Source organism: Larus michahellis, chromosome 8, assembly GCF_964199755.1.
Source record: "Larus michahellis chromosome 8, bLarMic1.1, whole genome shotgun sequence".
NCBI classification, from domain to species: Eukaryota; Metazoa; Chordata; class Aves; order Charadriiformes; family Laridae; genus Larus; species Larus michahellis.
Window position 1 is genome coordinate 52,323,765 of NC_133903.1, and position 20,929 is coordinate 52,344,693.

Below are 20,929 nucleotides of genomic sequence, written 5' to 3' on the forward strand. Positions count from 1 at the left end.
CTCACACTAACCTTTGTGCCTATCTACGTCAATCCGCCCGGTGTCCTTCCTTTCAAGAGGCTGACACTTCAGTCCACTTCATTATTATTAGTTATATTTTCAGCCAAATTATATGAACTTCAACATAAACCTCACCATTTTTAGGCCCACCAGCTGCTACAGAGTCCAGGAGACTTCCTAGTGAGCAGGCACAGGTTCATTTTGACATAGATAATGTTTTCTGGGTTCTTACTTTTGGGGTTGTGTTTTTGTTGTGTTTTTTTTTTTTTTTTTTTTTTTTTTTTTTTTTAAGAAGAACTGATTATTCAGGAACGCTGGGCAAAATGCCTTCGCATGCCTGCTAGCACAATAGCAAACAAGAAGAAAGCCAAGAATATTCATTTTCTACACGGACAGCCTTGTGACATCGATGACCCCAAGTTGCAGAGGTATTTGAGAAGGATATGAGGAGGATTTAAGAATCCTTCCTCTAAAAGGAACCTCTAGAAGGCAGCAGGAATGACAGGTATCTCTATCTGCTGCCCAAAGCCATCATCCAGAGACGTACCCGTCCTTTGCAGTAAATACAGCCCCGTGCAACCTGGCGCATGTTTAACGACCCAACCATCCCGGGGGAAGATTAGAGAAAAAGCTCTTGGTCACAGACACTTTAAACTAAATGTCCAATTATTCTCACAGACGGCAAATTCCTCTGGATTCGAAACCTCGGTAGAAAGGCTTCCTCATGCGGCTGGAGCACAACGTGCCTGCCCCGCGCTCCAAGAGCTCCAGATGAATGGGAACGCTGCCATTGGCTTTGCTGGGAGAAATACTGCTCTTTTAGAGGGTACCTGTTACCTATTTCCAGAGGTAAACACCACATACAAAGAAAGAAAGAGGAGAAAGGAATTCCAAGAAGGGTGTTAAGTTGTTCCTCCTGGGAGTCTGGCATGAGCTGATGTATTAAAAGAGCTTTATATTAAATGCACATATATTTTTAATACCTAAAAAATGCATTATTAAGAACAAAAGGTCTTATGCAAGCCACGATACCTAGATGCATATAAAATTCTGCATTTGTGGGGTAAAACGGATTTCAGCCAGACCGGCCGACCAGAAAAAGTTGGAGAGGGCAAATATAAGAGACATTATCAATGGGAACCCAGAGCCAGCTCCAGTCAAACATGAGGGAAACAAAGCCATAATTTCACATTGTCTAAAGCAAGGAATAAAATGCGCTAAACCAGGAAAACCCCAACGTGTCAGCATCTTTTGAGCCACCTGTATACATCCAAGTGCTCTGGAAGATCTCACAGGTATGACAAGTCTGACCTAGGATGACTTAGGATGAATAGAGGGAGGGGGGAAAAAAAAAAATAAAATTAAAAATCTGCCTGTGAACTCTGCAATACCCAAGGCAAATGGATCGTGTGAAAAACACACTGTGGCGACTATTATGTTTTCAATTACAAACGAAGCGAACAGGGTTTATTCTGCCGGTCAGTGGGGTTTGGAACGAGCTCTGCCTTGCCACGACTCCTCCAGGCTCTGCCTTCGAGGAAGGGCTCAGACCATTGCCCGGCCCCAGCAACGCTCATGCTGTGGGAAGGGGGCCAAACATCCCATTTCTTTGGGCAAAATCTAGAAGCTTTCTTCCAAACCAATGTAAGGGTGAGCAGAGCTGCCACTCCCCTTCCTCCATGTCATCCCACTGGCCCATTGGCTGCAGGAACGCTAATATTTCCCCATACAATAACAAAGCTGCTCCACTCCATCAACCTCTATTCAAGAGGAGACTTTTGTAGGCTGTAGGTATTGTTTTAATATATAAAATATCAAGCAGAGACTCCTTATCTCAGCGTACTGCCCCCAAACACCATCAAGTACAAGCCTTGGCCCCTTCTCTTTGCGCAGTCACACTGGACCCTAAGACGACCAAGTGGAAATACAAAACCGCAGCCAACGTGATGCAGCCAAAGTTCTCTTGATTATTTTCCCCCTCTACTCCACACTGGTGAAACCCCACCTGAAGTACTGCATCCAGCTTTGGGGCCACCAACATAAGAAGGACATGGACCTGTTGGAGCGAGTCAAGAGGAGGCAACAAAGATGCTCAGAGGGCTGGAGCTCATCTCCTGTTAGGACAGGCTGAGGGAGCCAGGGTTGTTCAGCCAGCCTGGAGAAGAGAAGGCTCCAGGGAGACCTTATAGCAGCCTTCCAGTATCTGAAGGGGGTCCACAAGAAAGCTGGAGAGGGACTTCTTACAACCGCATGCAGGGATACGATGAGGGGTGATGGCTTCAAACTGGAAGAGGGGAGATTTAGATGAGATATCAGGAAGAAATTTTTCACTCTGAGGGTGGTGAGCCCCTGGCCCAGGTTGCCCAGAGAAGCTGTGGCTGCCCCATCCCTGGAGGGGTTCAAGGCCAGGCTGGACGGGGCTGTGAGCAGCCTGGGCTGGTGGGAGGTGTCCCTGCCCAGGGTAGGAGGGTTAAAACACCTGATCTTTAAGGTCCCTTCCAACCCAAACCATTCTGTAAGTCTATGATTTTTAAAATCAATAAAGGCGCAAAGCTTTTGAAGCAAAAATAAAGCCAGTTCACCTGGTCAACATCAGGTCCCTTAAAAAAAAAAAAAATATATAATTCATCTGCTGAACTTCCCAAGCTTCCTTTCCCCCTTCCCGGAGCATCCCCGCCAGGCATTGCAGCCGTAATTAAGCACGTTTCTGGGAGCAACTGCCCCCGCGCAGGAGGCGGCAAAGCCTGTGTCCGCAGCTCTGGAGCCTGCCGCGAGTAGCTTTCTGACCCAGTTCTGTCAATGTACCTATTGTAAATGCCAAATCCTTCTTCGGATTTGAAGCAGCAGCCACCTGCACAAATAAGGCCGGGTTATAACTCTGTAACCGAATACAAGCACTGAAAGCTTAAAAAGTTTGTAGTCCAAAAGGCACTTCTGACCTCTTCCTTAAAAGTTCACTAATCACTTTTAATTCATAATTTATTTCCTCTTAATATACTTGCTTTATATAATACCCCCCTTCCCCCCCCCCCCCTTTTCTTTTTTCTGGAAGTTCCCCAGGAGAAAATGGTATTACACAACTCCCTTGATTAACTGGAAATGAAACTTTTCCCCCTCGGTAGTCGAGATTTGGTAGAGTTTCCAGGATATAATGCACGGTACACAGTGCTGAAAGGCAAAAAAACGTGAGCAGAGGTGGAAATGATCCAAAGGCCCTTCAAGCGATGGGGGTTTGATCTCAGTGGTCCCTAGAACAGAGCTCGGCAAGGCTTTGCCTATTCACCGATGGGTTAAAAAGGTATAATATCATCTCTTTTCCCCCTCCTCTGTATTGTAAGTTAGAGAGTGGCATCCTAATGTATAACAATACGTGACATAAGTGAGATATAACCCGAAACACAGGTAATATTAATAATAAATAAATGAAAATCATGCTCCTCATTAAAATAGCTTTGTATTACAGGGAGGGGAGACTTTGCAGGGTAAGGCGGAGGCGCGACGGCTGCTGTCTTGGCCGTGCTGCCACCACGCTGCCCGCAGAAATTTGAGTGACTTTGGTGGAAAGCAGCTGAGCGTGGGATATTTCGGTGGCAATCCATCACCCGCAGCGACAGAGATGCCCACCCCACGCTGCTCCCAAGGACTTACCTACCCTGTCCCATCCGTGCCTGGATGAGACCCTATGGATTATCTGGGTCCCCAAAAGCTAAATGGAGATTTTTTTTGGGACAGCATAGTTCCACACTGCACACCGCCTCGGACGTCTGGCTGCTTTTTATCCCCCCGAGAAACTGTTTATTCTGCAAATACAGGTGACGCAGCAGCGTCACAGCGACACCTAAAATGTCCCCAACCCTCTTCTGCTGGCACGGGGGCCAGCCACCACAAGCACATCCACCTTGTGACACCTGATGTCACAACAGCCCCTTTCCCATGCACAGCCCCAAACCTCCCTGCGACGGCTGCGTTTTGCAGCCAGGTGACATTTCGTAGCCCTGTTTCCCAAGGGGAGGGTATAAACCGGACCGGATCCCAATGGCACAGGCAATGGCCAAACCTCTATTCGCGCCAACTCGAGGGACACAACGTGTACCATGCTTTTTAAAACAAAACAAAAAAAAATAAAATGGATAACTCCCAATTTCCCTTCCCAGCCCCCCTGTAACAATGCTGTGCCCTGCTGTCAAGGAACGTGTGAATAAATTGGGGAAAAAAAGGTTAAAGAAGCCCAAGGGAATAGCAGTCCCTTTTTCTTTATTGCGGTTAATTTTGACAAAGACTCTTCTGTTTCCTCCACTGTCCCGTTCCCCCCCCTCCCCTTTTTTTTTTTATTGGAAGGGCTTCGTGCCAAGTTGCATTATTGCTCTTCACCATGGTACTGCCATGAAACCTGCCTGGTATGTTTGCCTGAAAATCGCAGGTTTTCATGGAAATTGTTTTTAATCTCAACAACAACTCCCTTTGTCACCTCAGACACAAAAAGAGGAGGAGAAGGACTCAGGCTCCAATCCGATCCCAGCAACAAAGCATCCACGGAAAAGCACCACAACCTTCCCAATCCAGCATCGTGAAAACCCAAGGGGGCAGAAACCCTCCAAAAACCCTTTTATCACCTCCCTGGTCGCACCGATGCGACCGCAGACCCGTGCGACACGCTGCACAGCCTCCGTTTTTAAATGCTTTGAGGCTTGGGAAAAAGCCTGTACCATCAAGTGGGGTTGTTTTGAAGGATTTTTTTTTTTTTTTTTTTTTTTAAATGGAAATAGTTTCTATTCTTACAGCCCATCGTGGCAACCGGAGCCCGCTGGCTCCCATCAGCAAGGCAGGAGCTCAGCAGCTCGTCGGGGGTGTCCTCTATTTCCAGCCTATTTACTGCTCCGCTGAGAAAGGCGCCTATAGATGCTCTAGTTCTCCGATGGGAGTTTGGAGGAACTCAGTTATTCAACAAACCAACCCTTTCTAAACGCTGTCAAAGGAGTGATTTGATGCCTTTCAGTGCTTACTACACAAAACGCTGAAAGACCAGCGAACTTCAAAAGCCGCAGAAGCGGAGCTGGAGTTTGGCAGGAGTTCATTAGCTGCCTGTGTCCTTCTGTGTGTGGCTCGTAATTACATGCAGACCCGATGCCAAATCCTCATCTACCGAGGGGTACCAATTAACGTGCTGCTGGATGATTCACAGGTAGCTAATGTCGAGATTTATACAACCGGCGTGCCAAATATCCTATGCTTTATTATTATTATTTATTTTTTCTTTTTTTCAGCTGCCCTTTTTTTCCCCTTTTTTCACGTTATTGTATAAGTAAGGTTTTGGCAGCAAAATTGGGATTGTTCAGCCTGTTCCCAGGCCACACACCAATGGGCCTGATCCTGCTATCACTGTGCACCAGCATCTGCAGGGACACGTGCATCCCTCAGCGCACGGGCCAGGGGCTTGCAAAGTTGAACCACCTACTGCATTTTCCCTTTGTATAAAGCATACTTTGCTGCTCCAAGGAGGAAAAACCTCTAAAATTGAGGTACAATTTGCACTCTATACTTGCCTTTCCTGGTGCTTGCACTCTCTCACTCCTATAAGCAGTAAAAGATTAACAGCAAGAGCTTTAACGGCAGCTGGAGAAGCGGAGGCAGCAGGTACCTAAAAATGATAATTCACTTTTGGGTGGGGAAAATGTATAAGTAGCTGCATCTTCTGCAGGGAACTATAGCAGTTATTGGATCCCCAGACTAAATAAATAAATAAATAAATTAAGCAAGCCCTTCTTCTCTTACTTGATATCTGCATCCCTTTGCAGCCAGCTGGCTCCCGATGCAGCCCTTGGCAATTGAAACCTTGGGAAGTCAAACACAACAGCACGGAAGCGAACCTTTTGTTTTCCTGCTTTTTCGTTCTCATCTTGTGTTTGATCCCCAATCGGATTTCTCAAGCTGAGGGGAAAACCATGGGCCCAGTGGAGCATCCTGGCACTGACTTGGAGCAGATCTCCAAGCACGCTGGTTTGCCACCACTGTTGGTTTTCCCGTGGAAAGCAGGAGACCCAGCTTTCATTTCCTCCTTCTGCTTGACTTTCTACTTTCCAAAAGCTAAGGTGAGTCCACTGAAGTTCTCCTCTCCCCAGTCTGCACCACCTCAGCGTCCTCCTGTCCCCAGAGCCAGCACGAAACAAGTGGCACGCGAGATGGCCGTCACTTCAGATTGACTGGAGGTTTGATGCTCCTGGGCAGAAACGAGACTGTAAACAGGGGCAGAAGAGGGAATTTACAGAAATGGTCAGCCTTGATGTAACGCTGCTCCCAAAGGTACCAGCCACGGGACAACTATGCCCTCAAAAATCACAGGTGCATTAAGGATATACATTTAACACCCAGAGACTCTCACTAGCAGTAATTTGACGGCTTTAGCTCTTCTTTCTTTACCTTTGTCGCGCACCTTTTCCCAACAGTTTCTATATTAATTTTTCTGACAGTTTTTAGCACGCAGATACTCACATCTTCCACTCTCCCCTCCAAACACCCCCATTGCCATACATTTTCCTCTCTTCATAGGAGATGCGGTTTCCCCATCATGCTTCTTGCTCCCACGCCATTGCAAAACGCCTTCGGGCCTGAGGGATAACTCAACGCCAGAAGGGCTGCGAGCACAACCCAACGCTCGCACCACTTTATCCTTCTAATAAACCTTTCACTGTGTTTGACACGACACAGGTCTTGTCCAGCCATGAAAGCGTTCTTGCTTATCAGGAGAATTTTTAATCAACCAGAAGGGAAAACATGGCCTGACATTTTATTGCTTCCTTGCGCTTTGCTTTTAAATGTTTCGGTTTCTTCCAATTTGTACTCCTGCTAATCTCTTTAACCGGGGATCGGTGGAAAACCTCAAGTCTTTCATGCCCAGCAGCATCCCCCAGATAATTTGCAGGCAGAGGAGCGTGGGGGCAGCGGGAAGCGAGGGGGGCTCATGGTGGGGTGGGAGAAGAAGGCACCAGGCACCAAGCTCTCACACTCACTGCAGGTTCTGGGACATGGTTTTGTCCTGGCCACAATTACAAAACAACAAACAACGTCTGTGGGGAAGGGTCATAAGAAGTTCAGCTTTCCTCTATTAAAACCATCTGGTGCCTATAAAAAAACCCAACTGGTTGGTTGGGATGGATGGTTGGTAGCACCTCCTCCCTGCGCGGCGCTTCCTGGTCCTTCTCGAGAGCGTGGTGGCACTCAGAGGTGCCACCACAAGGGCTACTGTGGGAACAGGGTTCCCGGCAGATGCACGCCCCATTCTGCAGCCCTCCCGCTGTGAAGGGGATGCTCCAGCATCCACCTTATTTCACTTCTCCTTATCTGAGCCAAACCCTTCTTTAGGAGGTGCCTGACCGCCCAGCACCCCAGGCTCCAGCCAGAGAGAGCCTGTGAGCAGGCTGCGCTTTCCGAGCAAAATAAAATGTCCCTACAAGGCCAGCTTGGGACCCAGCAAAGGGTTGCTCAAGGTCGGAGACATGGACGGGTCCCCCTCCAGCATCAACAGCGAGAAGCATCGCCAAACCTGCAGGGAAGGTGGGGATGGGAACCTCTATTTTTCCTTTATTAAAAATAAAAAGCCTGAACCTCCCCTTTGTTTCCAACAGAAATAAAAGGAGAAGAAGGAGGGAAAAAAAAAAAAAAGAAAGAGAGAGGAGAGGAGCGCTTGCAGCCAGTTCCCCGGCCTGTAACACAAAACCGCGCTGTGCTGGGAAACCTTACACCGCGCGGCATCCAGCTCATGTACTCCTGCTCCGCTCGCCGCCTCCCGGATGCTTCCCCAAGCCCAAACTGCCCTTGAGAGAAGCCAAGCCTCAGCCTCTGCTCAAAAGCCTCTTTGTTTGGATTCCCTTTCCAAATCAGCGTATCCTGAGATTGAACTCCCTCCCACCCCTCTGCAGGGCTTTTTAATGTTCAGATGCCTTGGCAGCGGCCAGATTCGCCAGCAGGTTTGCGGTCCCGTAACAGCGTTCAAACCCGCGGTGCTGGGGCACGTACAGTGCTAGGAACTTTCTTCACGTTAAAGGAGAGATGGAGGGGGGAAAAAAAAGAACAGAAAGTATTGCAGAATTACTTCAAACCATCCTTTAATCGTGAATTGCGACCAGAGGAGCTAAGTTCTCCTTAATTAAACAATAGCTTTAATCAGCCTTCAATAGCCTACATTAAGGCACACCAGTGAGCTGGAGAGGCACTTTTTCTTTTTCCCCCTCCCTCTTAAATTGGAATAATTGAAAGAAAACTAGACAAGGCATGACTGCTCCTCAGAGAAACCCAGGCACCGGGTCTGGTGCCCCCATGCACCACCAGGAGGGTTCGACTCCAACTGCTGCCACGAGCTTTTCACGCAACGACAAGTCCATCGCTCACTGCACCCAGAAATTAAATTCGTTTTCCTGCACTCCCCACTCCGTCCGCAAGCTCAGGGGGACGAGCATGCTACATCCATACAGCCCCCGGCGTGCAACGGGGTCCCCTGTCTCCCTCGGGGTTTGCAAACACCCCAAAATCCCACAGAGAGGGCAGGAGATACGGTGCTCCCACGGCAGGAGGTCTGGCCTAGCACCCGAGACGCACAAATAGCACCAAGGCAATAATTTCAGTTACTACTCGGAGCAAAACCCGGCAGACCTTGCAGCAAGGGACTCCAATGGGAACACCAGCCCCACACCGTGCTCCAACATCAAGGGGAATTAAAAAAAAATAAAATAAAAAAAAAAAAATCAACCCTCTTCTCCCAAACCAGCCTCAGGCCCAGGACTTAAAGCAATTTCACTGGGGAAAAGTTGTTTTTTCACTTGCAGGTAGCTTTTTTTTTTTTTTTTTTAAAAAAAAAAAATCGACCTCAGCGTTATATCTTTCCCCGTGACAGCAAAACGACGAGCATTTAAGCAGGTGGATTTTCAGACTGTGGAGCCGATCCTGCGTTCGTAAAGCAATACCCACTGTCGCAGACAACTTCAGCGAGAGCAAAAGCAATAGTCCCTTATGGTATAGCCACATCCCAAACGCTACCCCTCTTGTCCGGCTCTTTTAAACACGCCGCATCCCTAGATTCTGCAGTAGCTCTTCAGAGTTTTAGGCACCGGAAAACTTCTTCGTGCCCATGCATGCAGTGATTTATCAAAGCAAGCTTTCTCTCAAACACTATTTGACTTTTCCATGGGTTTTACATTTGATAAAGACCCACGCCAGCTCAGTCAGAAAAATAAATGCCACGAAACTTCTCCTTTAAGGAGAAAAAAAAAAAAAAAAAAAGCCGGGGGGGGAAAAAAAAAAAAAAAAAGCCCCAACCACCCAACCCTCCCAGCCCAATGCTTTAGAAATGCTTCCACATGCTAATCAGGCTCCTATTCAGCTCCAGGCTGAATAGGACTCCAACAATGACAAAGAAATACGCTGAACCTATTCCACATTTCATCCCCTTCACTCAAAATGTTGCTGTTACCTTGGTTTTCCGCCGCTTTGTGGGAGGCTGCGGCGGAATGACAGCTGCATGCTAAAGTGGCGGGGATGGTCAAGAAACGAGGAGCGTTAGATGAAAAAAAACCTCCATCCCGGATTAGGGGGGAAAAAAAAAAAATGTGGAATTATTTGATGAGAGAGCCATTGATACTGCAAACTTTGACAAGAATATATAAAAAAAAAAAACCACCCCAAAAACAGAAAAAAAAAAAGCCCTAGGCCTCTACTGAAAACACAGCCTCTTGTCATCAGGCAGCAAAGGGAATTTTTTCGTGAGTAGTATGAGTAAGTATGAGTAGGGTAAAGCCCCCTCCAAGCCCTTCCTTTGAGAATGAGCCGTTTGTGTTATGTATTATCAACGGGCAGATGTCTCGGTGCACCTTCCCCACCCCCCCGCCCCAATATCCTTAACCAGAAAAACTTCAGCTCTTATTTTGGGAACAGACGAGCCAATTCGCACTGCAACGGGTGATCCGAGGTCATTTCCTTTTTCTGCAGGACACAGAAGCATGGGAACGGAGCCACCCGGGGAAGCTTTCACAGGAATCGAGGTGGAAGCTCCAGGACAGGTGCACACACGTCCCAGGGATACGCTTTGGCCAGAGCCCAGGGACCAGCAAACTTCCCCTCCGTGGTTGCGCATCACTGATGGTCCGATTTCAAAAGGATACCTTGGGAGGCTGGCAGGACTGGCAGACGCACTGAAGTTTGCAGCTTCACTGAAATTGTCAGGAATTAGGGGTACCTCAGCAGCTCTGAAACCCGCACTGGGCACATCTGTACTGGAAATACCGCCTTCAGAGTGTGTCCTCCCCGGGCTCCAGCTCCCTGCCCACGCGTGGAGGTGATGCTCCTCCGTGCTCCCTGTCTCCTTAGATTAGACATTCCCAGAGGCACAAACCTCCCCTGCGATGTGCCCGGGCAGGAGGGCTCAGATGCCGGCGCAGGACTCCTCCGGGGCTTCGGCTGGGCTACAAGCCAGGAATGGAAAGGAGAAGCAGCTCCCCAAAAAAGCAAGGGCCATCAGATCAGTGATCAAAGAGCAGCTTCAGAAACCTGCTAACACCAAACTGATTCACAGCTATCGACTTCAAAGGAGTTTTGCTGCCTGCCACCATCCTTCCAAAATTACCCTGTGAGCATCACTCAGAACATAAATGCGGCCGGTGTCCACTGACCAGACCTGCTTACCGGCATTTTGCCACTCTATTTTCGATTCTCCCTTTGGAAACTAACATTTTAAAGAGCGGTGGGCTACACAGAAAAGCCTTGGAAGCCCTCAAAATACTTGGGGTGTGTGACCGGTTGCCACAGCCACTGCGCTGCTACAAAGACCAGAGCAAAGACCTCGGTGTCAGAACAGCGGTGGGAACGATAACCGGGGCTGGGCTGGCTCTCGCCCCAGCCAGCCTCCAGCTGAGCCTTGCTTAGAGAAAGGTCCATCACACCAGCCCAAAACGGAGGTCATAAATAACGGGCCGAGAAAACAGGAAGCCCAGGCCCCATTTGGCACATTGGCTTTCAAATTCAGTGGTTGGACTTTTGGAGACGTGCGGTGATGTCTCAGCTATGCATAAGCACACGCTGAATTAACAGCGACACAATTAATATCCACACGCAGTGCCTGTCTCCAGTACACGCATGTTCAGATGCGAGGGCACTGCTGTAAAAGCTTTCAAAAACAAGCTGTCGTTCTCACTAATTTATGGTAAGACCAGGTGAAAGCTAATCGCAAGATGCCATGCAGCTTGTCACCTCCATAGCACAGCAGTGGGCCACAGCCCTGACGCTGCTGGGAGAAGCGTGCTCTCAGAGGGAGCATCATTTCCTTCAAGACGGGTGGCTGCCCAAAACCACTAACCAGTAACTTTCACTTTTTCCGTTTAACCCCATGGAAGGAAGAACCACGCTGTTCTCAGCTACTCCAACCGGCAAAGCTGAAGCAGTTCTGAGAGGTACAGCCTGCCATCTGCAAACTCCCAAAGCAGTGAAGGACACCTCCATGCCACAGCTACCGTCAGGGTTCAGGGCAAGGTCTGGGTTAGCCCAGCAACGCCAACCCAGCCTCAATTTGCTGTGTCTCTCAGGCACCATAGACTAAGCCCACTGGTATGTTTTATCAGAAAGGCTGGAGGCATCTCCCAGGCTTCTCTGCGCTATGGTCAACACAACTTTCATGTCTTTTTGGGCAAGGGATGAATAATTATGGGGAAGTAATAGAGGATTATGAACATTCTCCACTGATTCAGTGTCACCACAGCTTCATTTGGGCTTTGGCTGGCAGCCCCGGCCGAGCCCTGTAGCTCCTGACTGAGAGCACCACACACTCAGATAAGACAAGCTCATATATGGGTGCGAGCTACAGGCAACGCTGGAACAAGAACACGGGGCATAAAGAGCACAGGCATTTTCAGCGCATCAGAAGCTCCAGAGTTAAATTACATGTTCCGCTTATAACGTTTACTTGATGCGGAGAGTCGATTTTCAACTCTCTGTCTTCAAAACATCCAATGCATGTGAAAAACAAGCCCACTTACGTGACCAACTTGAAAGGATGGAGTTTATAGGAATTTCTGATACTTAGAAACCCACCAGGACAAACCAAGGTTTCATATTCATTAATACTTTGTCTTGGTAATAAACTTACGCTTAAGGCAAGTTTTCCAATGGTTTGCGTCAAAAGCTATAGGAAGACACTTCAAATTCCTCATTTTTGGTGACATTCTGCCTCCTCAGATCTAACTTGAGGAGCAGCTTCTGCTGATCATGATCCCACCGTTCCAGCTAAGCCATCGCGTGCAGCTAAAACGCAAGAAGGGATTCTCGAGCATAACTTCCCAACAGCTGCTCCGAGACAACTCCGTACACAGACACCCGATCTGCGCTAAGGAGATTTCCACCTACTAAAATTGTGGAGCAGATAGGGCTCCTCCAAGGCAGATGCCATGGGAGAAAGCAAAAAAACATGGATAGATGGGGTGGCTTTGAAAGGGATACGAATGCCCTGCTGAGAAAGGGGCCACGCTGGTCCACGAGGAGATGTGACAGATGGGGCAGCCTCTTCCCAGCTTTTGGTGAGACACCTCCCCCCAGCAGAGGTATCTGCAAAGCCCACCCGAAGGCTGGGCAGGCAGGACCTCCACGCAGGCAGGGCCACGTTAGCACGGGGGGGAAGCACAGAGGGCCGCGCTTCAGCCTCTGCTCTACCAGGGGTCCCCCAGCTCTGCCACACCAGCCGGTGGGAAAAAAAATAAAAAAAAAAAAGAATAATCATTAAGTGTATTCAGAAAAATTACTTTGGACTTCATTATTACAAAATAAGTGCTGGATTATTTTAATTTACCTTTTTTTTTGAGGCTTTGTCATTCACTTGATTCTCATTTTCAAGTCTTTTTTTTTTTTTTGAAATGTGAAACCTGGCCTATCAAAAAAACCTCAACACAACTGCAGAAGCCAAGGCCCTAAGACAGAAAAACGAAAAAAAAAATAAAATAAAAATATGACAGCACTGATACTAAAACCCCAGCTGGCACCCTGCTGCACAGGAGGGAAAGCCGCATCCGGGGATGGGGGGTTCCCTGCGGCTCCCTCCCCCAGGACACAGCCCCCCGGGGATGCACGGGGCCGGGGGAAGCCGCCGTTCTCAGCGCCGGCTGCGTGGACGCCGGGATGGGAGGGTTTGAAGGCTGCTCCCTTTCCCCACGCTGCCTTCAACAGTCATGCCCTTGTTCCAGGCGCAGGCAGACTGGGCGACCACAACGGTCCCTTCTGGATTACCGCGGATGAAGCGGGAGCATTGTACGAACGAAACGGAGAGGATGGGGTCTGCTCCGCCAGAGCAAGCTACGGAGCAGAGCTGGGGCTTTTCCCCCCCCCCCCGACTCCGCCTTTTAAGTCGTTTCAGACAGAGATGGAGGCGTGCAAACATCCTTCCCATCTCAGACGCAGGCACTAGAGAGGAGCCCCGGTTTGCAAGACCGTGCCCGGGCGGCGCGGGTTCCCCAACTGCGGTATGCAAACCATCTCGGGGCGATATACGGAGGCACACGCATCTGGAGGATACACCGTCAGCCTGTATCTAGACAAACAAAGTCAGCCCAAAACAGCCTGAGAAAGGCATGCATATTAAATTGAGATTTAAAGAGTACAAAAATAATCTGTTTGATCTGGGAGTGATGTTTATATTATTTTCTGTGCTGACTACAAACAGACAATTAAAAAAAAGTGTCATCTACTGTAATTGTGATCCCATCTCCTGCCTGTCTCAGCAGCAGGTACACAGGATTCAAAGCACTTCTGGCCATGAAGGAGTTGCACGTAATTCTGCTTTCCTGGAGACACATCTTCAGGCTGGCCGAATTCCACCAGCTCAGGAAAGCCAGCAGATTTATAACCCCGAGGACTCAGTCTGCCATAGGTACAGCATTTCCTTGTTCTGCAATTAACACCTCGAGTATAATTGTCACTAATAACCTGCTCTTGATAGGCTTTTTTGGTTTTCATAAAGCCAACACAAAAAAAAAAAAATTGTATTTTAAACACCTCCAAAATATTTCCCTCTTGTCTTGTCTTCCAGTCATCTTTGGCTCCTTAGATCTTTCAAGAGAGGGGGCAAAACTAAGGATGGGTACCATGCTTAGATGCTGACTGTTGGTTTAATAAGAAACTTTTCAAGGCTCAAAAAAACTCCTTTACTCCCAAGTTATGGTGGGGTACAACCACACAACCCCATGCCAAGATGCCACCTCTGCAAACCTGCCTTCGCCAAAGCACTTCCATCCCCGAGACAGACCCTGACACCTCACAGAGACCTCGCTGCCGCCAAGAGATCCTACTGGTATTAAAATAAGCGATAAATAAACATTAACGACCAAACCCCGTCTAGGGATGCTCAAAACACGATGACGACTCTCCACCCACGCAGCTTCTTGCGTGTGGTATGGACTCAGTCCTCCCCAACACAGAGAGGACACAGCATGGAGAAGACAACGCCAAGGCGTTGGGACTGCCTGGCTGGTTTAGTACAGTCAGATCTCGTTGTCCTTTGCCGAAAATAAGAAATGGTTGGGTCAGCAGTTTCTTCAGGAGCGCATAGAAAGATGTTACCTACACGACAAGTGAGCCCTGCACGGCAGGATAGTCTTAAAAATAAAAAACAACCCCAACCCAAACAAAGCAAAGATGCTTAGCTCATCAAATTCAACTTTACAGCATCCAAATAACTCTAACCTCATCCCTCATCTTTAATTCCTCCCACTCCTTACACTTAAATGACAATCCCAGGCCTGTTTGCGCCAATTTTCGTGGTGGAGCGACAGGGCCCCTGGCAGAACTCAAGCCCTTTTTGCTTCTGAAAGCTGGAGGACGACACAGTTTTCTACGCAGAAGAGGAAAGTCAAGAGTAATCTAAACTGTTAGCCCAAATTATAAGATTATATCCCCACTTACATAAACATGTCAAGGTCCTGCTAGCGTAAATATTTACTTTCAAAGTTCGTTTTAGCATCAGGCTGGCTACATAAGAGGAGATGGTAAATTTGTGAGAAAGCTGAAGCGATACTAAGGTCGTAAGAGGCCTATCCATCTGTTGCTTCAAAACCTCCCAAAGGCAGTAAAACTTGTGTTGTACAGATTAACTGGGATTGACAGAAGAGAGAAAATTAAATTAGAGACAGAAAGTAAGAAGGGCAGTAAATTATGTGCAGTTTACATCTCACCAGCCTGAAACACGTGCTCCCGTAAACCCGATTTCCCCGAGCCTCGGAAGCAGGTATGCCAGATGAAATCCCTCTATTTTATAGCGCAAGCAGAACTTTTTTGGAAACTGTTCCACCCGCGCAAGCTGCACAAATAGAAGCTACCGAAGACCCTCGTCTGCCCTATGGACCTTGCTGACACAGCCTTCCCCTCTGCTGAGATTAAATGCGCGACTAAATGCCCATCAGCAAAGCGCAGGTGGCTGCTCAGAGTTCACTGAACACCAGGAGTCCCTGCCAAGGGAAAAACCAGCAGGTCCAAGAGGAGTAAATTTAACCCTAGATGCTACATCTGTGGGGCCAGCCTCCAAAATACGCTGTCTCGAGGGTCAGGGCAGGAGGTTTTTTCCCCACCTGGCCTGTGCCTCCTACAGAAAGGCGGTGGCTGGTTGCAGCAGCTCCATGCAGTGCCGCATCTGGGCGCCAAAACACCACGGCACCAAGGAAAGCTGCCCAGCGGGACCTTACCCAGCCAAGGTGACACCAGTTCCCCCCCCTGCCCAGTAATGGCTCTATGCTCCGGGGAGGAGGTACAAGGAACTCCTGGCAAAGGGATGGGGCTGAGATTGGGCTGATGATCAGATGAAAGGGGAGCGAGGTCCTCCCATCGCACCTCTGATTTTGCTGCTCAAGAGTTCCCCGCAGCTCTCCAATGTGAGGCCACCGACCGTCTTAGCGGGGGCAACTTCAGGCCCCCCCAGCTGATCTCCTCAATCACATTTTCAGATGTGTCACAGTGACCAGTGACAGAAGGACAGGGCAGCAGAGACTCTTCCACACCACCAAGCTCGCCTGCGGCCCTAACAATTTCAGGAAGCATCTCCTAATTCTCTAAACAGAGCCCTCCCGAGAGGAGGAAGCAGATGGAGAAAGTTATTTTCCCCCCTCGGATGACCTGCTTTAATAAATGCACGCTCAGTTCTTTTCTGCCTCTTTTACCGAGTTAAGCACCACCATGAAATTTCGGGGAAGTTCACAGTGTCGGTGATGAAACCGCTTGCTCATGCAAGAAACCAGGGATTTGTCAGTGCCAAGCGCACTCGTTAGAGGAGCGGGGTATTCCGAAATACTCAGCTCCCTGCCAACCCGGCACAAGTTGGAAATGCAGGAGAAATGGGGGGTCTGGTTCAGCAGATCTTCATCCGACCTACTCCACCAGCAACAAACTTCTGCCAACAGCTCAACAGCTTTGCTCCCCATGATGCCCAAGGAATGAAGATACAAATCTTCCCCGTATGCATTTACTATCAAGATAACCATTGTACTTAACGATGAAAGACAATGTGGATCTTTCTAACGACTCGCACCAAATCAAAGCTGAAGGAAACTCCTGATAGCTCTACTTTACGTATTCTGACTTTCTTAGATGTTTAAGATAATTGTCTTCTGGGTAATTTGTTTAAATTTGTATGTAAACAAAGAAGGGTTTGTACGCATCTACCACCTCACAGAGAGCTGATGTGTGTCATTTCTGAAAGACGTTTCAGCCATTCTTTTCATTTTTCCCCCCCATAGAAAAGCAATTCAGGTCAGAATTATGGCAGTACCTGCAGCAGAAGCCAAGGCAGCGTCACAGACCTCTGCAAATCAAATGACCGGTTTTCATATTTCCTAACGTGGTCCTCAAATGAGAAAAAAGCCTTCTGTTTCCCTGCTACTCTGAATGTCTTTGGGCAGCCGCTCAAGAGGCGTAACTCAGTTTAACTGCACTGGAGGCCATTGGCCATGTGCCTACATGCACCAGCAGAAGACCTCTACTGAGTACCTCCACCTTGAAACAAGTCACTTCACCCAATTCCACTTCTCATTATCTCACATAGGACTCTTTTTTTTCCTGAATGTGTAAATACTCATCAACCTTTATCTGTCCAACTTTCTCTTACAGGCTTACAGCTAGAGCACCTTTTTTTCACCTTCAAAGTGGTTTTATTTTGACAAGGTCAGGAAGGAAGAAAAATCAGGAATCAAGTGCTTGCAAATTAGAAGCTCTTAGTCTTCCGCAGCAAAAGGCAGAGAGAAGGGCAAGCCAAGCTTCCTGCGAGTGGGGCAGCCGGCTTCCACAGCAACCCATGCCCAGTCAGCCCCCAGCAGGTCTGATGCTACTGGTCTGGGTGTATTTGAGAAGTCCATCCCCAAACACCCATCGTGGGCTATCCATCGTGTAATCACCTCCCTTGCCACATCCCACCTGTGCTCTTCACCTGCCGGTGATCAGCCAGATCTAAACTTCCCTTCAGCTGTTGAATTCCTGCTCTTACTTTTAAACACTCCTACTTTTAAATGCTCCTCACACTAAATAATAATAAAAAAAAAAACCCAAAACACAACCCAACCCACACAACTCCAACTCTGGTGTTTACTTTCTGATTTCCACCTGTAGTAAATGTGAAACAAAGCAACAATCAGAGTTTTTGCTGTATCACATTATTGCCCGCTAACAATACCCTCCCAGTGACGCTTGATAAGTTCTGTTTACCCAAACTATCACAAGTAGAATAACACATGTCAACTAACTGCTTTTGCAGTTAGGACCCTTAGTCTAGAGAAGGGGAAGAAGAACCCTTTAACCCGTGGAAAGAGCACTTACTCATGCCAGGAATGCCTGAAGTTAAAAAAACTTGCGTAAATAAAAGTTTAAAAGTTCTGACTCCTAGGAGCTGTTTTACTAGGAATCCAACCTTCTGTTTAAATAAGTGAGGTAAGTCAAGCTAGTTATGTTTCCACTTATACTAGTTTCATATATGGGATATCAAGTATTTTTATTTTTTCCAGATACAAGAAGATGAAGCTTTCTGCACTGGCCTCTATTCTTGTGGGAATATAAAGAGAAAACCATGCCTCTCTTCTTAATGTATTAGTGCCTCGTAATACACACCAGATGATCAATAAACTACATAAAAATTAAACCAAACTGACAGTCTTTAAAAAATGGGCTCTAAGCAGAAACAATTGTTTTAAAGACTGTGGTGTCTGGAGTATTAAACTCACGTGCTGTTGTGTTATTAATCTCTTTGTTGGAAGCCAGTTGATTTCCCCTGCCTGTGTCTGTCAATTAAATATTCAGCATCGCAGCCATAATTGAACGGTTGATGTTTTGGCATGCAAAACCCTTTTGGAGACAGCCTGTTGACAGTTTCCTTACATGCCATACCATTTCCAAAAGCCAAGCAGGCTGGCAAACCAAAACCTCTGCCAGTGACTCCGAGATGCTGGAGAGCACTTCAAAGCAATCTTTTTAAAAGAAAAGAAAAAAAAAAAAAAAGGAAATAAATAAGAGTTTAGCGAGATGCCTGCACTGGGTGCAAGAAGGGGAGAGGGAAGAAAGGCAGAACCACCGGTAAACGCGACATCTGAGCAACACAAAGTAACGAGGGTGGCAAGAGTTTCTTTTTTTGCCGTTATTAACGCAAACAGAAGCAGACCCAAACTGCGGGGTTTGTAGAGCACTACCTCCACCTGGAGCTGGCCCCGGACCCTACCGGGGAGTCACCGGGGTGCGGGGCCGGCCCGGGGGACACCCCCGGGGGCGCATCCCCGAGCCCACAGTGCCCCCTGCGTGCGGCCTGGCTGCTCCCCCCCCCCCCCTTCTAACCCCCCCTCCCTTCTAAACCCCCCCATCCTTCGGCTCGGGGCACGGCAGCGGGGTGAAACGATAACTAACTATAACAATAACAACAATCGGTAAATCGGGGGGGTGGGGGGTGTTGTGCCCACCTCTCCGTGCGGAGAGACGGCTGCCCCGCTCCCCCCAACACCTCCAGCCCCGCTGTGTGACCCCGGCGGGACGCGCTCCCCGCCTCGGCCGGTGGCCCCGCTCCCTAGCCCGACGCGCCCCGGCCGGTGGCCCCCGCTTCCCGGCTCGCCTCGCCTCGCCTCGGCCCGGCCGGCGGCCCCGCTCCGCTTTTGTTCGGGAAGCGGCGCGGCCGAGCTCTGCCCGCCCGCCTTCCCTCCGCCAAACTTTCCCAAAGCGGGAGCCCGGGAGGGGGGGGCGGGGGGGAACGGGGGGGGAAAGCTGTGGAGGGGCTCGGGGTGGGGGGGATCTGGGAGCGGGGGGAAGGGGCGCGGAGCCCCGCGGCTGCTCACCCATGACGAGGCAGAGGAAGTCGAGGCAGATGAGCAGGGCTTTCTTGCTGCTGCTCTTGGCCGGGTTGTTGTTCAGCGCCGGGCTGCCCCCATTCTTGCTCTCCGGCGGGATCGCCTTGTCGTACTTGTAGCTCTGCATTATCGGGGGGGAGCGCCCGAACCGCGCCGAGCCGAGCCGGGCCGTGCCGCGCCGAGCCGAGCCGGGCCGCCGGGCACACACGCGGTGCGCCGGGGAGGTGCTGCCCGCGCCGCCCGGAGCCGCTCCCGGCCTCTCCGGTGGGGCACGGGAGGCGAAACGCGGGCGGGTCTTCCCCCAAAAATTTAAAACAAAAAATAAAAAAATAAAAAAACAGCAAAACAAAAAACCAAACCACCAGCAAAGGAAGGGCGGGAGGGAAAGGGGGAGCGAGGGAGAAGTTTTGCGGGTGTCCCAAGGCGGTGGAAAAGTCCTGGAGGAAAAGCCGGGGGGAGCGATATTAAAAAAAAAAATAATAATAATAAAAAAATTTTATATATACGTATATCAAGATCTCAGTACGCGGAGGGAGTAAAGGTGCGGAGCGAGGAACAGGGCGATGCTGAGTCCCGAGGGCAGGTGGGCTCCGCGCTCCGCTCCGCGCTGCGCTGGGGGCTCCCGCCGCGCCCGCCCCGGCCGCTCTGGGAGCCACCGGCTTGTTTCTGCACTTTTATTTCGCGAGGTCCTTTCCACCCCTTAGGAAAAAAAAAAAAAAAAAAAAAAAAAAAAAAAGAAGGAGGGGGGAAAAATCAGTCACTTCGCCTCGGATGGGATATCCAAGTAAGCACAGCCCCTTTCCTGCATCTGACATTTTACATAGATAATTAACTCCACATTTTTTTCCTGAGGGAAGTTAAAAAAAAAAAAAGAGTCAGGAACTAAAAGTTTTTTCGCAGACCAGAAGGAGGGAGCCTCTAGCGTTAGCAAACCGAAGAGAGGAGTGCAACGGGAGAGGGACGGGGGGGAAGGAAAACAACCAGCCCATGCAGGGCTGGAGGACTCCCGAAGGGTGGTAAGGGTGTGAAGGGGAGCAAACCAGTAACAAATAACTTTTAAACGTTTTTCTCCTGGTTTTTCTTCCTGCCCTCCAGCTCTGCTCCATGTGCTGAGACAGACTCTTTTCGAGGGGACGCGTGTGTGTGGTACCCACAGACCCCAGCGCCTGGCAGACCCCAACGGGGCCGGATCCCGCTCTGCCTGCTCGGGGCCAAAGGATGGGTTTGGCCATGCCACCCGCCGGGTACCGCCACCAAACCATCGCACCTTCACCCTCCTGCACCAGCAACGCCACCTTCCTAAAATGAGTGTAACGAGAGCGTTCAGAGTTGGATGAGGGATTATTACGTTGGTTAATCGCCCCTTTGGTCTAATTAAAAATCACAAAGGAATTAAGCAAAAGGTTTCCCAGGAACCCAGGCTGGCAGGATGGCGATGCTTGCAGCTCCGAGCGGGGCGGCCAGGGGCGCGGGTGGTGGGAAGAGTGTGTGTTACCCCAGGAAACTGCTTGGGACAGCATCTAACCACTTTTCTTCTGGTTTTTTGGTCTTGTATCTGACCTCAGCCTTCCGCCTGTGCGCTGGCAAACCACCGCCAG

The 20,929-nt window shown here is 49.2% G+C and overlaps 1 protein-coding gene across 1 annotated transcript in view; it reads right to left on the reverse strand.

Annotated features, from left to right (window-relative positions):
• Positions 1–20,012, reverse strand: part of PLPP3 (phospholipid phosphatase 3) — a 47,253-nt gene extending 27,241 nt beyond the window's left edge. The window contains exon 1 of the mRNA XM_074596849.1: positions 19,320–20,012. Within this exon, the coding sequence (XP_074452950.1) occupies positions 19,320–19,458 (139 nt within the window). The 5' untranslated portion in view covers positions 19,459–20,012. The remainder of the gene's footprint in view (positions 1–19,319) is intronic.
• Between the last annotated feature and the right edge of the window lie 917 nt (positions 20,013–20,929).